This window comes from Leucoraja erinacea, chromosome 2 (genome assembly GCF_028641065.1).
Source record: "Leucoraja erinacea ecotype New England chromosome 2, Leri_hhj_1, whole genome shotgun sequence".
Classification (NCBI taxonomy): domain Eukaryota; kingdom Metazoa; phylum Chordata; class Chondrichthyes; order Rajiformes; family Rajidae; genus Leucoraja; species Leucoraja erinaceus.
This window is the reverse complement of record NC_073378.1, coordinates 106,147,704-106,168,882: the sequence shown is the minus strand read 5'-3', so window position 1 is coordinate 106,168,882 and position 21,179 is coordinate 106,147,704. Positions and strand designations below refer to the sequence as shown.

General features: G+C 43.1%; 1 protein-coding gene across 1 annotated transcript in view; it reads left to right on the top strand.

Annotated features, from left to right (window-relative positions):
* The window catches only part of tfpi2 (tissue factor pathway inhibitor 2), a 65,586-nt gene that overhangs the window by 10,912 nt on the left and 33,495 nt on the right, over positions 1-21,179 (top strand). The window contains exons 2-4 of the mRNA XM_055649953.1: positions 1,857-2,045; positions 6,832-7,119; positions 12,941-13,207. Coding sequence (XP_055505928.1) covers positions 1,892-2,045; positions 6,832-7,119; positions 12,941-13,207 — 709 coding nt within the window. The 5' untranslated portion in view covers positions 1,857-1,891. The remainder of the gene's footprint in view (positions 1-1,856; positions 2,046-6,831; positions 7,120-12,940; positions 13,208-21,179) is intronic.

Sequence of the window (21,179 nt, the reverse complement as noted above, 5' to 3'; positions counted from 1 at the left end):
CTGTCGATCAGGTGTTTGGGGATTTTTCTTTATAATTAAGAACATTTTTCTGTCATCAGCTGTGGAGGTCTTCCTTGGCCTGCCAGTCCCTTTGCAATTAGTAAGCTCACCAGTGCTCTCTTTCTTCTTAATGATGTTCCAAAGAAGGGTCTCGACCCGAAACATCACCCATTCCTTCTCTCCAGAGATGCTGCCTGAGCCGCTGAGTTACTCCAGCATTTTGTGTCGATTTAAACCTTCGATTTAAACCAGCATTTGCAGTTCTTTCCTACATATCTTAAAATATTGCCTGCTGCCGTGTTTGGTTGGCGGTATTTTCAAATAGATATTTGACCTTAAGCAGATGGGCTTTACATATATGGGTGCAAAATCATTGCCGAATCCAATGGAATAGTGGAGAGACTGTTTAGAGAGACTGGAGCTGATCATCAATGTGAATCAATCAACCTTTATTGTCATCTTGCAAAGCAACAGTTGTACAGTGCAAAATGAGAAGACATTTCCCAGGGAATACCGGAGCATCGCACATGAAACTTAAAACATTTCACACATAATAACAGTAAAAATAATCCAGTCCCTGATGAAACAGTATAAATAGTTAAAAGCAGGTAAAACAGCAACATTAAAATACAGTAAAAACAATAATTAAAATGTCCAGGGCAGCTGATTTGAGTGGCCAATGCCAGAGTTATTAAAATGTCAGTGTAAAGCCGCAGAATCAGGTGACTGGAAGTACAGAGTGACTGTTTAGCAGCCTCACAGCCTGTGGCAGGAAGCTGTTTAGCAGTCTGGTAGTCCGGAGTTTGATGCTACGGTATCTCTTGCCTGATGGCAGGAAATCCAGGTGTGTGTGGAGGGCGTGCAGTTTGTCCTTAGCTATTCTCAGAGCTTTTTTCAGGCAGCGGCTCTGGAACAGTTCTTGTACTGAGGATAGGGAGACGCCAATGATCCTCTCTGCTCCCCTCACTACCCTCTGCAGAGCCTTCCTGTCTGAGCAGTTACAGTTGGATTACCATGTGTTTATGCAGTACGTGAGTACAGACTCCACCGTGCCCCTGTAAAAAGTCTTGAGGATGTTGGTGGGGAGTGAGGCCTGTTTGAGTTTCCTCAGGAAGTGTAGTCGCTGATGGGCCCGTTTGACAATCCAAGTGTTGTTCCTAGACCAGGTGATACTGTCTGTAATTTGCACTCCGAGGAACTTGATGCTCTCCACTCTCTCCACCGTGGTGCCACTGATGTTGAGGGGTGTGTGTTTTGGCTGCGCCCTCCTGAAGTCGCCAATCATCTCCTTTGTTTTGTCGACATTTAATGCTAGATTGTTGTTGCCGCACCAGTCCACTAGTTGTTTTATTTCCTCCCTGTACATTGATTCGTCATCTCCGCTGATGAGTCCCACCACTGTTGTGTCATCCGCGAATTTTATGATCTTATTGTCCCTGAATCTGGCAGCACAGTCATGTGGGAGCAGTGTGAACAACAGCGGGCTGAGCACACAGCCTTGAGGGGAGCCGGTGCTCAGCGTGATCGAGCCTGAAGTGTTTTTGCCAACACGGACTGACTGCGGTCTCTCTGTCAGAAAGTCCAAGATCCAGTGAGTCAGGGTGGTGTTGAGGCCCAGCAGGGTTAGTTTCTCCACAAGTCTGTGTTCAAGAGTCCAATTGCACTCTTACAATGCTAAGGCAGTAATTGTGTATTGATTTACACAGGCTCGGGTTAACCACCTCATTTTGAATTCTAGTCAGCACTACCTTAGTTTGGATTTTATTTGTTTCTTGTTTCCAGACTCCAACATTTGGGCTTACTCAGTCAATGTGTCACTATACAGAAATTACATGTCACAATTTTTGTTTCTCTAGGCAAGAGTGAGGGTACATACGTGTGCTTACTACCAATGGATACTGGGCCCTGCAAAGCCTTGCTTCGCCGCTACTTCTTCAATCGTTTAACTCAGAAGTGTCAAATGTTCCATTACAGTGGCTGCAAAGGGAATGAAAATAATTTTCTATCACAGAAAGAATGCCGATCACGTTGTGGAAGATTTATTCGTAAGTTTCTACTCAAGTATTTATTTTTCTGATTTAGTCCTGCAGCTTGGATTTGGTTAAAAAACAAAATGTGACAATGTGAAATTCCATGATTAATTGTAAGACTTTAGCCCATTTTCTGTTATATAGTCAGCAGAATCTACATTATTGTGCATGCAAATACTAACTAATCCTTTACATGAATCACATTCAAATCCTCAGCCTAGGGTGAAATAGCTCCAGACCTTGCCTCACCACAAAATTGCACGCGATCGTTTATGTCCTTAATTCAATTCGGGAACAAATCTTCTTTGTAAGGTTATGGAGCTTTGGAGTGATTTTTTTTTCTTTGTATCTTAGGCCCTAAACATATGGGCACATTTACAGCAGATCTGCAATGGCAAGTGGTAGTAAGATTAAACGAGAACTTACCAGTTTGAAGGTATGTCAGGACAACGCTGACATCCCAGGTCTTGGTATATCTAGGTCTAGGGGGGTTTGAATAGAAGGTACCTCTCATTAATTTGGCCACCAGTGGATGAGACTCTATGGCCTGTTTCCCTTGATGCTTGTCTTAGATAGGCTGACTGTGCACTTCTAGCACATTTGATAGTGCTAAAGTTCAGACCTTCATCGTGGTGAAGGCTGGCCAGGAACTCTGGTACATAGATATGGTGGTTGATTGGTAGGTTGTCTCTGTTCTCAAGCAGGATGTTTCCCATTTTCTTATACTGGAGAGATATTGTTTCTTGGTGGAAGTCGGTGAGATGCTGTCATCGTGTCCATGGTCCTATTTGACAATCCCAGGTCCATCAAAAAGGTATTTTTGGAATCTGCAACCCAGTAGGCTTATTCTGTCATGGCATGGGTGACTTTCGCCTGATACAGGGTGGATCAGTAGATCTGGTCCGCTGGGAATGGTTATGGTCATGGGTTTCAATGACCCTGTCAAGGACACTGGGAACCATGGCTGTGTAGGCCAGTCGGGTACTACCAAAAAGTCCGAAGCAGAGTTCATCTGTATTTTGCGTAGTACCTGACTGATGAGGCAGAAAGGGGGAAAAAAGCATAGAGAGATTAGTTCCTTCAGTTCAGCGAGAATGCATCCATCGCCGCTGCCTCAAGGTCTGGTTCCCAAGTGACATACATCGGTACGTGATGATTCAGTCGGGATGCAAAGAGATCGATATCTGGTGTTCCATATTGCTTTGTAATTTCAGCAATACTTTGGGGTTTAACATGTCTGCCACTGTATTTAGCTTACCTGGTAGGTAAGTTGCTAATAGCCAAATATGTTTGTCAACACACCATTACCAGATTGTGTTGATCAAATTATCACGTTATCTCGATTTTATCCCGCCCATGTGGTTAGTATAAACCACCACTGTGATATTGTCAATTTGTAAACGAACATGCAAAATGGTGCACTTTTGAACAATATGCTTTTTACCCATAGAATGCACCCAACATTTCCAACTAAGTTTTATGTCCAGTGTCTGTAGTAGCGATGACTCTAGATTAGTCCATCTACCACCTGTTCTGGATATGGGTTATTGATAAATGATGGGACTGGAACTATGCCAAATGTTCTCTTTCCATCATGATGTCTGAAAATAGGCAATTTCATGTTGTTTAAAATGCTAGCACGTTTGTTCTAATGCAAAGGTCCAAGCTAGGTAGCTGGTAATGCTGCTACTAATTTCCCAATTACTCTTGCCACTTTGTCAAAAGGTTGGTTGATTGTTAACCATTAATTTGTTGCAGGTTTGTGCCAATTCTGCTGATTTTTCTTTGGCAACGTAATAGACATGTGGACTGAGTTAATTGAATACCAGATAGTCCATAGTTGTGGATGGTGTCAATGTAGATTTATCTGGATGTATGACAAGCCCAAGGTTAAATAGATTTTTAGTAGCTAATGCTGCTGAATTAGCTAATTCCATGGTCTTGTCTATTATTAAATATCATCGAGATATGCCATGACAATATGTTTCCTTAATGGTGTCAGGGCTGGTTTCAATATATTGAAAAACAGTTTTGGCTCGTATTAGCCCATTAGTCAATAATTCATACTGCCAGTTACCCCATCCAGGTAAATTTTTAGGTATCTCCGATGATCTTTATGAATGGGTACTGAATAGTATGCATCTTTTAAGTCGATGCCTGCCATAAAGTATCCTTATGAAATCCATTGTTTGGCAGTTACAAATGTTTTCCATTAAAGTGTGTATACCTGACGAAAGTATTCAATGTGGTTAAGTCAATGATGGTGCGGCATTCACCATCTTTTTTGGTTTTAGTAAATTTAATACGAATTCCAAAGGTTCATATTTAGACTTCTCTATGACTTCTCTATGACCCCTTTGTATGTAACTTCTCCAGTTCAGCTTGTCCCTCATGTTTTTCTTTTTAGTGTTTCTGGTTCCTTGTCTGTCGGGGTGGTGTTGTTGGGGGGTGGCGCATTTTCCATGGGGCCCCTGTCCCAAAAGACCTGCGGGGATGGTATGCGGGCCCCGAGCTTTCACCAGTACCATGAAGTTGAAGCCTACTGGTGGATGCGTAGAGGTACTGCCGTCTGGGTTTGCGTGGTTTGCTCATTCCAGATCCTGCCCTCATGAGGCCAAATGCCTTGGATTCTTTGTCCAGATTTTAGTCTTGATTTGGTAATTCTTTGCCAAATAGCAGGATCTGTGGTTCTGAGGTCTGCGTTCTGCACAGTCCTGCAAATTTTTGAGGTTGAGAGCAGGTCATCGGCATGTCAACCCTGTCCATGGAATGAGCATATGAAGTGATAGCCGACGTCAGGGGTATCAGCATTTTTTGCAATTTTAAGTTTTTGGGTTTAAATACCCTGCTCAATGTACCCCCAGTAACGGCAGGCACATTGAGCAAATGCAATTTTGGGGAGGCGTGATAAAGTCCAACGCCTCAATGACTACCTGTCTTGGAGAGGTTTAAAGGACAGGTAGTAAGTTGGCCACCAGTTTTAGGCTGTAACGGCCGTCCTGCTCATGGTGTTGCCACGTAGCGGTTCACCACACCCAGCAGCTCTTCCTGGTCCTATACCTCAAGCATACTCCCGATTTTGTTCAGCCAGTGACCCCTCTTCTTGACCAGCCCAGCCCTGGTCGCCAATGCTGCCCTCTGTTAAGGTAGATGCGATGGCCAATGCTGTTAGTGCACTGGAGCAGGAGTGTTTGTGCTCCCTTGGTGAGCTTGCCCCATCTCCCGGAGCAAGTCTTGCTGGAGCTTTTGCTCCATGAGCCTTTCCATAGGGCTTGAAACGGTCACCTTTTGCCGCTATCGGGCAGTAGTCTACCGTGCCGGGCTCGTCTGAGTAAACCGGTCAGTCCGACTTCCGTTGTGCCTTTCATCCAGCCCGCTGCGGTTGGTCGCCAACGTTCCCTTTTTGAGCTATGCTAGTGGCGCTGGGCTCAGCTCGGAATGCTGTCGGTGACTGTGGACTGCAGCGTGTGCGGTCCAGGTTCCGCCGGTCGCCCCCCACTGCTGGAACCCTCCTGGTCCATAGCAGCATGACGGGAACGACCTTCCTTGGTGTTTTCCCTGTTCCATTCCAATTTAAAAATAAAACAGAACAGGGTCTCAACACCATGTCCTCAGAGTAAGATTTGCTTACTTGAAGGTCCGTTTTCAAATTGTTGCGGGAGAGCTCATACTCCCGTCCGTCGCTGTGCACTGCATGAGACGCTATGTCGCGCATGCGTGCTGGACGGGGTCTTCACATTGTCACTCACATGACTCCGAAGTAAAATCATAGAATGGGCATCATAGGTCAGCCTTGTTTTATGTTAGTTCTGAAATTACTGATTGATTGATACTTGATATTGTCATGTGTACTTGGTACAGTGAAATTCTTTGTTTTACGTATGGTACACAAGAATGCAAAGAGTCGCACGTAAAAGGAGCTAGTTACAAACGTGTTTGGTATAGTCCCTCTTCATACCCACCTCCCCATCCCCAAGTCCCTCTTTGTTCTCAGCGTTCCCCCCCCACAGCGGGTCCCTCTTTGTTCTCAGTGGCATGCCCTCGGCTGACAGCCGAGACTTATGCGGACAACGCTCCCCGACGTCCCTCCACTCTCATCGACGTCCCTCCACTCTCATCGACGTCCCTCCACTCTCATCGACGTCCCTCCACTCTCATCGACGTCCCTCCACTCTCATCGACGTCCCTCCACTCTCATCGACGTCCCTCCACTCTCATCGACGTCCCTCCACTCTCATCGACGTCCCTCCACTCTCATCGACGTCCCTCCACTCTCATCGACGTCCCTCCTCGCCTGGCAAGCGGCAGAGCCCGATCCTGGTCGACTCCGTGCTGGCAGCTGGGTCCGCTCCACCACGGCTGTGAAGCGCTCACTGGGAGCTCCGTTCATCTCATAATAGTAAATGATCGAAAAAGTTCATGCTACAAGATATTATCTATCTGATTAAAATTAATCAATTCTGTTACATCTGATAACAATTCAGTCTGAATTTTAGCTCCTGAAAGTTGGCGTAAGGCAAGATTTAATATTTCTGAATTCTTAAGCCTGGATCCAACAAGCAGTTGAATATGATGATCTATATTCATCCCAGGTACAATATTATAGTTATCACGTTGGGATGGGACTTCACTATCAGATATCCATTTTGAATCAAAATATTGTTGGTGTAGTTTGCCTGGTGAATTTGTCTGTGAACATCAATGAGTTGATAATCAGATACTTAATTGTGATATATTGGCTAGGACATTGATATGAGCTCCTCTGGTAATAGGTTGGATTTCAATAATTTCTTGTTTCCAGGCATCGACATTTGGATTTCCTCAGACAAGAGTGGAATCTGCTCTAAGCCAATGGAAGTGGGTCCCTGTAAAGCCAGGGACATTCGCTATTACTACAATATTACAGCTCAGATGTGTGAACAATTTGTTTATGGTGGATGCAAGGGGAATGAAAATAACTTTTTATCAAAGGCTAACTGCACAAAGCAATGTGGCAGAACTATGAGTAAGTTTCAACTAAAGTATTTAGTGTTCCTATTTAGTCTTGCATTTGGATACAAAGAAACTGTGACAAATGTGAAGTTCCCTTATTAATTAAATGATTTTAAACTGAAAGAAGCAGGTAGACAAAAGTGCTGGAGAAACTCAGCAGGTGTGGCAGCATCTATGGAGCTGAGTTTCTCCAGCACTTTGGTCTATCTTTGATTATCCAGCATCTGCAGTTCCTTCTTAAACAATCTAAAATAAGCAAATGGGGCTGAGGCTTAGCTGGCAATTTCACAGGATGTACAGAGGACACTGGAGGCACCATTGCTGATCATCTTCAATGTGTTCCTAATATCTGGAACTAAAGGGTTTGATAATATTTTTACTGGTTCCTTAGCTTAATGCCAACTAAAACTAAAAAAGAATATACTACATGGAATACTATAGCACAGAAACAGTCCCTTCAGCACACAATGTCTATGCCAAGACCAATTCTCCTCTGACTGCACATATTCCATATCCCTCCATACCCTGTGCCTACCTAAACATTTCTTAAATGTTGTTATGGTATCTGCCTCCACTGCCAACCCCACTCACTACCCTCATTATCGGTAATTTGATTTGATAAATTAATCATTAATTTCAAATTGATAATTTGATAATTCCATCCTAGGAATGTAGCCTAACCAAAGTCCAATAAAGCTACATCATAACTTCCTTACTTTTCTACTCAATGCCACAACCAATGAAGGCAAGCATACTGTATGCCTTTTTTTTTACTATTCTATCTACTTATATTACCATTTTCAGAGAGTTGTGAACTTGAACCCCAATATCCATCTATTCTACAATACTGTTAAGGTTCTCGCCATTAATTTTATACTCCCCTTATATTCAACCTCCAAATGGTGCGATATCTCACACTTTCCCAGATTAAACTCCATCTGCCATTTCTCTGCCCATTTCGTAGATGATCTATATCCCGCTATTTACTTTTACAGCCTTCCTCATAGGCTGTGATCCCAGCAATCTTGGTGTCATCTGCAAACTTACTACGCAATCCGCCTACATTTACGTCCAAGTCATTTATATATGTATATATCACAAACAGCAGAGGTCCCAGCACAAATCCCTGTGGGACTCCACTGGGCTCCAGTCAGGACACTGCCATTCCACCACAGCCCTGTCTGCTATCAGTAAGCCTGTTCTGAATCAATTTGACCAAGCCACTGTTAATCATGTGCATCTTAATCTTATGGAACACCCTATCATGGGGGACTTTATCAAATGCTTTATTAAAATCCATGTATATAATATCCATTACCCAAACCTCATTGAGCACCTTTGTCATCCCCTCAAAGAACTCGATCATGTTAGTAAGACACCATCTGCCATGTACAAAGCTATGCTGATTGTCCCTAATTAACTTACATGCCTCCAAATGTGAATACATCTTTCCCACTAGCTTCCCTACCACTTACGCGGGCATCACCATCGTATAATTGCCTGGATTCTCTCTACTTCCCTTCTTCAATAAAGGATCAACATTAATTACCCTCCAGGCCTCTGGGACCTGGCATGTTGCACGTGAAAATGTACAGATCATCATCCAGGTTGCTGCAATCTCTTCTCTTCTCTCAAAAATCTGGGATAGATCCCAACAGGCCCTGAGGATTTGTTCACCTTAATGGTCTCCAAGAGCTCCAACATCTCCTCTGTCTCAATCTCAAACAGCCCCAGACTTTAGAATCATCCATTCATTAGAATAGGGTTTACTGAACTTAATTAAAACATTTCCAAGAGCTTTTCTTTAAAGATGAGTGCAGTTTGGCAGCAGATATGTAGTTGCATTTAATAGGGGGCAGGAATGGTCCTCTGCCACTTTCTTAAGAGAGGTGAGATCATAAGGTACTTTTGGCTGGGGATAAGCTCCGTTGAATCAATCTTAAAAGCGAGTTCGGTATTCCGAAAAACGCAAGGAATCATGGGATTTGTCAAAGGTCATTCACTATAAAGAAAAAGCAAACAAAGTGCTGGCTGTATAAACTGTGTATAAATTCTTATCTTTATTCATAAATTATGTATAAAAATATATTTAATCTGAGGAACAGAGGTGCCAGGTAGCAGGAGAGCAGGAGAGAGGGGAGCGGATGCCTCTGGGAGATGGGGAGAGATTGGACCAGCTGTGCTGCTTTGCGCACACAGACCCGTGCCTCATCTGCAGCTAGGATTGAACCCCGGTCCCCAGTGCCGCAAGTGCTGCCGAACCACCACTGAACCATCCCCGTTCTCCCCTCCCTCCCTTCGGAGGCGGCTGGAGACGTCCGGGCCGACCCCGGAGCAGAGGCCCACAGGCCCGCAGCCAGGCTGAGAAGAACCGCCAACTGCAGCTCAACTCCGCCTGCAGCGCAGCACCACGTGTGCAACCCCACTGATGACCGGCGCTCGGCCCCCGCCGGCACCGAGGGGGCCAACTGACAGCCACTGGACAAGGCGAGAGGCACAGCAAATGGTCCCCGGCCCGCCCAGGAATGGGCCCCCCGGGAACTCGAGCAGAGCCGAGCCAGAGCTGCAAGCTCGGGGCCACCCCGGACAGGGATGGGACACCTGAGAGAGTTTGGAACGGCCCAGCAGCATCTCAACAGCGCCCGTAGCGCTGGAGATCCATGCCCGACCTCGGCCATGGACGAAACGCAGGTCTGCACCGCTACCGAAAATGTTTAAAGCGGGTCAACTGGACCTGGGAATACCGAACTCGCTTATTGCAACGTCACAACTTTATATACTGTTGATAGATAGATAGATAGTAACTCTTTAACAGGAAATACAACATGTATGATGAGAGTATTCCTTTCCTTCATACTACTTTTTCTTTCAGATTTGTGGACCAAATTTTAATTTCAGTGAAATGCTTTTGGACTTTAACATGGCCACAGGCAATACTCCAACTGGATTTCTCATTGATTTCTTCAGAATAGAAACTTCTTGCTCTGTTATTATATAGTAGTTTACTGAGTGTTCATTATGTTATTCCAAGACCAAGTTATTTGTTTAATAATCATATTAAATTAACTGACTACAGAAATGATAATTGTGACTTTTGATTCATACAATACAAATTGTAATTGTTCACAATCAGCATTTCTGACTGGTAAACATAATTTTAATCAACTCTTTCCGCTTTAGTTCCTTTTCATATTGCACAATCAAAAGGTTTATATAAGTGTCGCTAGTTATTCTATCACTGTGGGTTAACTAACCTTTACTACTGCTTAGCAATGCCTCTTTAGCCAGTCGTTCCATACAATGTACGTATGCATGCAAGTCAGAAAATTTGAAGACCTCGTCTGCTGGCAAACTTGGTTTTAACATTCTGATTTAATCACCACTATAAACCTTCCTTCAGAGATGACTGTTAAAAAAATAATAAAAAATAAAATAAATTCTACCTCCCTCTTAAATATAGCCAATGAACTGGCCTCAACTACCTTCTGTGGCAGAGAATTCGAGAGATTCACCACTCTTGTGTGAAAAATGTTTTCCTCATCTCGGTCCTAAAAGATTTCCCCCTTATCCTTAAACTGTGACCCCTTGTTCTGGACTTCCCCAACATCAGGAACAATCTTCCTGCATCTAGCCTGTCCAACCCCTTAAGAACTTTGTACGTTTCTATAAGATCCCCCCTCAATCTTCTAAATTCTACCGAGTACAAGCCGAGTCTATCCAGTCTTTCTTCATATGAAAGTCCTGACATCCCAGGAATCAGCCTGGTGAACCTTCTCTGTACTCCCTCTATGGCAAGAATGTCTTTCCTCAGATTAGTTCACGTTCAAGTGAGTTCAAGTGAGTTCAAGTGAGTTTATTGTCATGTGTCCCTGTATAGGACAATGAAATTCTTGCTTTGCTTAAACACACAGAAAATAGTAGGCATTTACTACAAAACAGATAAATGTGTCCATATACTATGATATAAATATATACACACATGAATAAACCGATAAAGTGCAAATAGCAGAAAGTGGTTATTAATAATCAGAGTATTGTCCGAGCCAGGTTTAATAGCCTGATGGCTGTGGGGAAGTAGCTATTCCTGAACCTGGTTGTTGCAGTCTTCAGGCTCCTGTACCTTCTACCTGAAGGTAGCAGGGAGATGAGTGTGTGGCCAGGATGTTGTGGGTCTTTGATGATGCTGCCAGCCTTTTGAAGGCAGCGACTGCGATAAATCCCCTCGATGGATGGAAGGTCAGAGCCGATGATGGAATGGGCAGTGTTTACTACTTTTTGTAGTCTTTTCCTCTCCAGGGCGCTCAAATTGCCAAACCAAGCCACGATGCAACCGGTCAGCATGCTCTCTACTGTGCACCTGTAGAAGTTAGAGAGAGTCTTCCTTGACAAACCGACTCTCCGTAATCTTCTCAGGAAGCAGAGGCACTGATGAGCTTTTTTGATAATTACGTTAGTGTTCTCGGACCAGGAAAGATCTTTAGAGATGTGCACGCCCAGGAATTTGAAGTTCTTGACTCTTTCAACTTTGATATAAATGGGGCTGTGGGTCCCGCTCCTACTCCTTCCAAAGTCCACAATCAGTTCCTTGGTTTTGCGGGTGTTGAGGGCCAGGTTATTGCGCTGGCACCATATGGACAGTTGCTCGATCTCCCTTCTATATTCTGACTCATCCCCATCAGTGATACGCCCCACAATAGTGGTGTCGTCAGCGAACTTGATGATGGAGTTCGCACTGTGGTTGGCTACGCAGTCATTGGTATAGAGTGAGTACAGCAGGGGGCTGAGCACGCAGCCTTGAGGTGCTCCCGTGCTGATTGTTATCGAGGCTGACACATTAGGAGACCAAAACTGTATGCAATACTCCATGTGTGGTCTCACCAAGACCCTGTACAACTGCAGTAGCACCTCCCTGCTCCTATACTCAAATCCTTTGCTATGAATGCTAACATACCATTGTGATATATTGGCTAGGACATTGATATGAGCTCCTCTGATTTTCTTCACAATTATGGCATTGTGTCATTTTCCAGCTGCTTAAAGTTACTGATGTGTTCTACAGTAGATTCAAATGCATAGAATAGAATAGTTTCTTTATTGTCATTGTAACATGAACCATGTACAACAAAATTTAAAAATGTCAGCCAGTCAGTGCACCATTCAAACATTTCTAAAAGCTAACGATACATACAAGATAAAATATTAAAAGATAAACAACTAAAATAAATATCACGAAAATAGCACGCATAAACACCCAACCCTCCATCCTTCTGTCGATTTCACAGTGTACCACAGTCCCTTAGTATGTCTCGCCCCTGCGTTCCTTGGCGGCTACATTTAGTGCTTTTATACAAGTGGGGTAAAAACTGTTTTTTAACAGTCATTTAGTCAACAGTCAAAAACTGTCATTTAAACAACTGCTTCTCCAGCAACGTAGATGGCCTTCAGAACTTTCAGCATCAATTTTGTGCTCAGGTCCCCAGAGTTGATGTCATATATCAAATGATCACTTAGGCACAGATTTTACCTGTTCATGCTGGATCAGCAATCGTGGGTTTGTTTCGTGTTTGATGCAAACATGGTCCACTGTCCTCGGTGCTCAACTGTTTTGTTAATGTCACCCAATCTATTATGCAACTAGCATGGAAGTAAAAATATTTTATAAAATTGAATGCAGTTTTGTTTGCTTGGCTGCCTGAGTTGTGTATCTATGTACCTTTATGACCCCTGGCAGATGGGCCTCAATTGGAGTGTGCAACAATATTGCCAAATCTAATACAATAGTGGCTCCAACTCCACTCATCCATACTCACTGTCTAGAGAGACTGGGTGTGATCATAAATGTGATTTTGGCTAGTTGCCTTCTCACTGCTAAGACAATAATTGTAAATTGATTTACGCTGGTTTTGGTTAACCACCATATTATGAATACTACAATCTGTTGGCACCTTTACTGGAAGGTAATAGGTTGGATTTCAATTATTTCTTGTTTCCAGGCATTTCCTCAGACAAGAGTGGCATCTGCTCTATGCCAATGGAAGTGGGTCCCTGTAAAGCCAGGGACATTCGCTATTACTACAATATTACAGCTCAGATGTGTGAACAATTTGTTTATGGTGGATGCAAGGGGAATGAAAATAACTTTTTATCAAAGGCTGACTGCACAAAGCAATGTGGCAGAACTATGAGTAAGTTTTAACTAAAGTATTTAGTGTTCCTATTTAGTCTTGCATTTGGATACAAAGAAACTGTGACAAATGTGAAGTTCCCTGATTAATTGAAAGATTTTAAACTGTGTAAGCTGACATCTGAAAGAAGCAGGTAGACAAAAGTGCTGGAGAAACTCAGCAGGTGTGGCAGCATCTATGGAGCTGAATTTCTCCAGCACTTTTGTCTATCTTTGATTTTCCAGCATCTGCAGTTCCTTCTTAAACAATCTGAAAGAAGCAAATGGGGCTGGATCAGGCTGAGGCTCACCTGGCAATTTCATAGGATGTACAGAGGACAGTGGAGGCACCATTGCTGATCATCTTCAATGATTTCCTAACATCTGGAACTAAAGGGTTTGATAATATTTTTACTGGTCCCTTAGCTTAAGGCCAACTAAAACTAAAAAAGAATATACTACATGGAATACTATAGCACAGAAACAGTCCCTTCAGCACACAATGTCTATGCCAAGACCAATTCTCCTCTGACTGCACATATTCCATATCCCTCCATTCCCTGTTTATCCATGTGCCTACCTAAACATTTCTTAAATGTTGTTATGGTATCTGCCTCCACTGCCAACCCCACTCACTACCCTCATTATCGGTAATTTGATTTGATAAATTAATAATTAATATCAAATTGATAATTTGATAATTCCATCCTAGGAATGCAGCCTAACCAAAGTCCAATAAAGCTACATCATAACTTCCTTACTTTTCTACTCAATGCCACAACCAATGAAGGCAAGCATACTGTAAGCCTTTTTTTCACTATTCTATCTACTTATTTTCAGAGAGTTGTGAACTTGGACCCCAATATACATCTATTCTACAATACTGTTAAGGTTCTCTCCATTAATTTTATACTCCCCTTATATTCAACCTCCAAATAGTGTGATATCTCACACTTTCCCAGATTAAACTCCATCTGCCATTTCTCTGCCTATTTCATAGATCTATATCCCGCCATATACTTTGACAGCCTTCCTCATAGGCTGTGATCCCAGCAATCTTGGTGTCATCTGCAAACTTACTACGCAATCCGCCTACATTTACGTCCAAGTCATTTATATATGTATATATCACAAACAGCAGAGGTCCCAGCACAAATCCCTGTGGGACTCCACTGGGCTCCAGTCAGGACACTGCCATTCCACCACAGCCCTGTCTACTATCAATAAGCCTGTTCTGAATCCATTTGACCAAGCCACTGTTAATCATGTGCATCTTAATCTTATGGAACACCCTATCATGGGGGACTTTATCAAATGCTTTATTAAAATCCATGTATATAATATCCATTACCCCAACCTCATTGATCACCTTTGTCATCCCCTCAAAGAACTCGATCATGTTAGTAAGACACCATCTGCCATGTACAAAGCTATGCTGATTGTCCCTAATGCCTCCAAATGTGAATACATCTTTCCCACTAGCTTCCCTATCACTTACGCGGGCATCACCATCCTATAATTGCCTGGATTCTCTCTACTTCCCTTCTTCAATAAAGGATCAACATTAATTACCCTCCAGGCCTCTGGGACCTGGCATGTTGCACGTGAAAATGTACAGATCATCATCCAGGTTGCTGCAATCTCTTCTCTTCTCTCAAAAATCTGGGATAGATCCCAACAGGCCCTGAGGATTTGTTCACCTTAATGGTCTCCAAGAGCTCCAACATCTCCTCTGTCTCAATCTCAAACAGCCCCAGACTTTAGAATCATCCATTCATTAGAATAGGGTTTACTGAACTTAATTAAAAATTTTCGAAGAACTTTTCTTTAAAGATGAGTGCAGTTTGGCAGCAGATATGTAGTTGCATTTATTAGGGGGCAGGAATGGTCCTCTGCCACTTTCTTGAGAGAGGTGAGATCATAAGGTACTTTTGGCTGGGGATAAGCTCCGTAGAATCAATCTTAAAAACGAGTTCGGTATTCTGAAAAACGCAAGGAATCATGGGATTTGTCAAAGGTCATTCGCTATAAAGAAAAAGCGAATAAAGTACTGGCTGTATAGACTGTGTATAAATTCTTATCTTTATTCATAATTTATGTATAAAAATATATTTAATCTGAGGAACTGGGGTGCCAGGTAGCAGGAGAGCAGGAGAGAGGGGAGCGGATGCGTCTGGGAGATGGGGAGAGATTGGACCAGCTGTGCTGCTTTGCGCACACAGACCCGTGCCTCATCTGCAGTTAGGATTGAACCCGGGTCCCCAGTGCCGCAAGTGCTGCCGAACCACCACTGGACCGTCCCCGTTCTCCCCTCCCTCCCTTCGGAGGCGGCTGGAGACGTCCGGGCCTACCCCGGAGCAGAGGCCCACAGGCCCGCAGCCAGGCTGAGAAGAACCGCCAACTGCAGCTCAACTCCACCTGCACCGCAGCACCACGTGTGCAACCCCACTGATGACCGGCGCTCGGCCCCCGCCAGCAGCGAGGGGGCCAACTGACAGCCACTGGACAAGGCGAGAGGCACAGCCAATGGTCCCCGGCCCACCCAGGAATGGGCCCCCCGGGAACTCGAGCAGAGCCGAGCCAGAGCTGCAAGCTCGGGGCCACCACAGACAGGGATGGGACACCTGAGAGAGGTTGGAACGGCCCAGCAGCATCTCAACAGCGCCCGCAGCGCTGGAGATCCATGCCCGACCTCGGCCATGGACGAAACACAGGTCTGCACCCATGCAGCAGCACAGCTACTGAAAATTTTTAAAGTGAGTGACCTGAGCATGAGCAGTCGGAATACCGAACTCGCTTATTGCAACGCACAACTTCATATACTGTTGATAGATAGATAGATAGTAACTCTTTAACATGAAATGCAACATGTATGTCGAGATTATTCCTTTCCTTCATACTACTTTTTCTTTCAGATTTGTGGACCAAATTTTAATTTCAGTGAAATGCTTTTGGACTTTAACATGGCCACAGGCAATATTCCAACTGGATTTCGCATTGATTTCTTCAGAATAGAAACTTCCTGCACTGTTATTATATAGTAGTTTACTGAGTGTTCATTATGTTATTCCAAGACCAAGTTATTTGTTTAATAATCATATTAAATTAACTGACTACAGAAATGATAATTGTGACTTTTGATTCATACAATACAAATTGTAATTGTTCACAATCAGCATTTCTGACTGGTAAACATACAGTATTTTAATCAACTCTTTCTGCTTTAGTTCCTTTTCATATTGCACAATCAAAAGGTTTATATAAGTGTCGCTAGTTATTCTATCACTGTGGGTTAACTAACCTTTACTTCCGCTTAGCAATGCCTCTTTAGCCAGTCGTTCCATACATAGAAACATAGAAAAATTGAAATTAGGTGCAGGAGAAGGCCATTCGGCCCTTTGACCCTGCACCGCCATTCAATATGATCATGGCTGATCATCCAACTCAGTATCCTGTACCTGCCTTCTCTCCATATCCCCTGATCCCTTTAGCCACAAGGGCCACATCTAACTCCCTCTTAAATATAGCCAATGAACTGGCCTCAACTACCTTCTGTGGCAGAGAATTCCAGAGATTCATCACTCTCTGTGTGAAAAATGTTTTTCTCATCTCGATCCTAAAAGATTTCCCCCTTATCCTTAAACTGTGACCCCTTATCCTGGACTTCCCCAACATCGGGAACAATCTTCCTGCATCTAGCCTGTCCAACCCCTTAAGAATTTTGTAAGTTTCTATAAGATCTCCCCTCAATCTTTTAAATTCTAGCGAGTACGCCAAGTCTATCCAGTCTTTCTTCATATGAAAGTCCTGACATCCCAGGAATCAGTCTGGTGAACCTTCTCTGTACTCCCTCTATGGCAAGAATGTCTTTCCTCAGATTAGGAGACCAAAACTGTACGCAGTACTCCAGGTGTGGTCTCACCAAGACCCTGTACAACTGCAGTTGGACCTCCATGCTCCTATACTCAAATCCTTTTGCTATGAATGCTAACATACCATTCGCTTTCTTCACTGCCTGCTGCACCTGCATGCCTACTTTTAATGACTGGTGTACCATGACACCCAGGTCTCGTTGCATCTCCCATTTTCCTAATCGGCCACCATTCAGATAATAGTCTACTTTCCTGTTTTTGCCACCAAAGTGGATAACCTCACATTTATCCACATTATACTGCATCTGCCATGCATTTGCTAACTCACCCAGCCTATCCAAGTCACCTTGCAGCCTCCTAGCATCCTTCTCACAGCTAACACTGCCCCCCAACTTTGTGTCATCTGCAAACTTGGAGATGTTGCATTCAATTCCCTCGTCCAAATCATTAATATATATTGTAAATAGCTGGGGTCCCAGTACTGAGCCTTGCGGTACCCCACTAGTCTCTGCCTGCCATTCAAAAAAGGACCCTACTCCTACTCTTTGCTGCCTGTCTGCCAGCCAGTTCTCTATCCACACCAATACTGAACCCCCAATACCGTGTGCTTTAAGTTTGTATACTGATCTCTTATGTGGGACCTTGTCGAAAGCCTTCTGAAAGGCCAGATATAACACATCCACTGGTTCTCCCTTATACACACACACACACAGACCACCATTGTGGCCACATTTTACAAGCAGCAAAGAATTAAAATTTTGCATTTCTGAACTTAACTGGGTAAAAGAAACAACACAAATGAGTACTATAACGGCTGACTGCTTGGCTATTCAAAAAGACGAGCTATTAAAATTTCCCAACAGCAAAGGAACTACAAATTGTAAGGGAATCCCTGTGAACAGGGAAATGGCAGAGCTCATGGAGGATCACCGTTATAGACAATGGCGTTAAGAAACACCGGGGAGGCCTCCATCGAGTACAGCAACATGGTTGACGTGGCAGATGGCATGCACAATTGTAGGGCGGGAAAGTATGACCATATAAGATTCGTATAAGAAGTCCAGATATGACCTGATAATGTTATCACAAAGGTTAAAAGAGACTTTTGCTTAAAACTGGATAATGGGATGGGCATTCAACAGCAGTGGCAGGGCTTGCACTTACCACAAGGTGAAACCAAGGGGCAGCTCAAGTGACAGTAAAGCATCACTCCCAGAAGAGCTCAATGCATTCTATGCACACTTCAATAGGGAGAACACCAGTGTGCTTTCCCGTGCTCCCATAGCCCCCCAATAGTGTAGCAATCGCAGTCATCGAGGCCAATGTCTGAAGATCCTATAGGAGGGTGAACTCTTGAAAAGAGTCTGGACCAGATGGTACACCTGGGTGTGTTCTCAAAACCTGTGTGAATCAATGGGGCTAGAGTTTTATGCAGACATCTTCAACATTTCATTACTTAAATCTGAGGCTCTCATCTGCTTTAAAAGGGCATCAATAATACCCCAGGTAAGGTGACATGCCTCCGTGGTGATGGTATGCTTTGAGAGGTTGGTTATGGTGTATATCAACTCCTACCTTAGCAAGAACCTGGACACATTACACATTGATGCACTCATAAAGAAAGTCCATTAACATTTCTACTTCCATAGAAGATTGAGATGATTTGGTTTGTCGACGAATACTCTCTTGAACATCTTCGAGTGTATGGTAGAGAGCATTTTGACAGGGTTGCATCAAGGCCTGGTTTAGCAACTTGAATGCCCAGGAACAAAAGAGATTTCAAAAAGTGGTGAGCACTGCCCAGTCTATCATGGGTATTGAACCTCCCACCATGGAAGGGATCTGTATAGGAGTTTTATGAGACTTCAGAAGGGGATTAATTTTAGCCGGCTTGCACATTCCAAACCAGTGTTTGAGACAGTATTTATAGAAGTGGGAACTATAATTTTGTGCTTATTGATCTCACACAAAAACATACCACAACCATCACTTGAGTTTCCCTCATTGAGCAAAGATTTAATTTTGCATGTATCTAATCTCTGTGGCTTGGTTTACATGACACTGTAAAATTACCTGCACAGTCACCAATTCAGAAGAACTGTAGAATGTATTACACAAAAATTAATTAATTATTATTTTAAAGGTAGACAAAGAAAATTAATTTAGGAGATCCAGATTTGTTAATTGAAAAGCTGAATGATTTCACACTATTCTCTGTTATATTGAGGCACGTCTTGGATGCATAAGCCTCTTGGTTAAATACATCTAAAGAAGATGGTAGGCACCACGTATTGAGATTAATACAATCAGCATGACTTACATTTTTGTGTACATACAAGCACCTGGTTAGCTTTTATGATGATGGTAGTAATAAGCATTTTCACTTTATCATGAATTAATCCATTGTACATGAATCAAGTGCAAAATCGTCATTTTAGGCTGATATGGATCCAGACCTTGCCTCACCTGTGGAATTACGGACAATCTGCCTTTAATCCAATCCAAACACAAATCTTTGTTAGTTTATTCAGCTTAAGAGTTAAGCATTTTTCCTTTAAATCTCTGCACCCTAAACAAATACAGTAGACTCATTTAAATTAGAACACAGCAGAGCTACAACGGCAACTGAACATGGAATGGATTGCAGAGTTCAGCCTTGCTTTATGTCCTGAAATTATTTGATTAATCCAAAAGATTGAAAATGTTACTGTTGCAAGTTTTATAATTATTAATTTGATTAGAATCAATTAACCGATCATATCTACTAACAATTCAGACTGACTTTTACAGTATATTCTGAAAGTTGGCGTTAGGCAAGATTTAATATTTCTAAGTTCTTAAACCTGGCTCCAGTCCCTTATCTTCTCCCATAACCACGTCATTATGCCAAACTGTATTCATCCCAGTGTATTTATCAATTTAGTGCTTCATTATCTGACAGTGTTTCAGGTGCTCAACTGGTTTGGTTAATGTCATTCACTCTGTATTTCGAGATTTGCATGGAAGTTAATATCTTTAATACATTGACTGCGGCTGTGTTTGGTTGGCTGCTCTCGTGGTATTTCTAAGTAGCATTTTGACTCAAGCAGATGGTCTCTCCATAGGTGGTTGCTCACCACTGCCAAATCCAATGTAATAGTGGTCCAAAATCCACTCACCCACACTCACTGTCTGGAGAGATTGGGTGTGATCATAAATGTGATTTGGGCTGATTGCCCTCTTACAGTGCGAAAGTGGTAATTGTGAATCGATTTACACAGTCATAGGTTTACCACCTCATTTAGAATTCTCCAGTCTGTTGGTACTTGTACTGGACAGTAATAATCACGATTCCAATTGTTTCTTGATTCCAGGCACCAGTATTTGGATTTACTTAGTCGATATGTCTTAATATAAATTACATGCGACAATTTGTGTTTTTCTAGACAAGAGAAATGTCTGCTCTCAGCCAGCGGCTGAGGGACTCTGTTATCACAGTATCCTTCGCTATTACTTCAATGTTAAATCACAGGAGTGTGAGAAGTTTATTTTTGGTGGCTGCGTGGGGAATGAAAATAATTTTTTATCAAAGACAGACTGCCTATCGTACTGTGGAAGAACTATGGATAAGGGTCAACTCGAGGGTCAACCGCTCAGTCCGCCAAGGCCTATGTGATCTCTCGGTTACTAAACACTTTGACTGCCCCTCCCATTTCCACACTGACCTTTCTGCCCTGGGCCTCCTTCACTGCCAGAGTGAGGCCCAATGCAAATTGGAGGAACAGCACCTCATATTTTGATTGGGCAGCTTACAACCAAGCAGTATGTATATTGCTTTCTCTAACTTCAAGTAACCCTTGCTTTCCCCCTCTCTCCGTTCCTCCCCACCCTAGTTCTCTAACTAGTTTCACCATCCTGATGGTTAATTTTTCTGTTTATATGCCTCGTAGTCAACTTCCCTTCATCCAACAATGAACCATTGTACATTTCCTTGATCAATGTCTGCTTTGATCCTTCCTTTTCACACCTTACATGCTTTTTGTACCCTTCCATATCTCTAGTTTCCCTCTCCTCTGACTCTCACTCTGAAGAAGGGTCTCAACCGATAACACCACCCATTCCTTCTCACCAGGGATGCTGTCT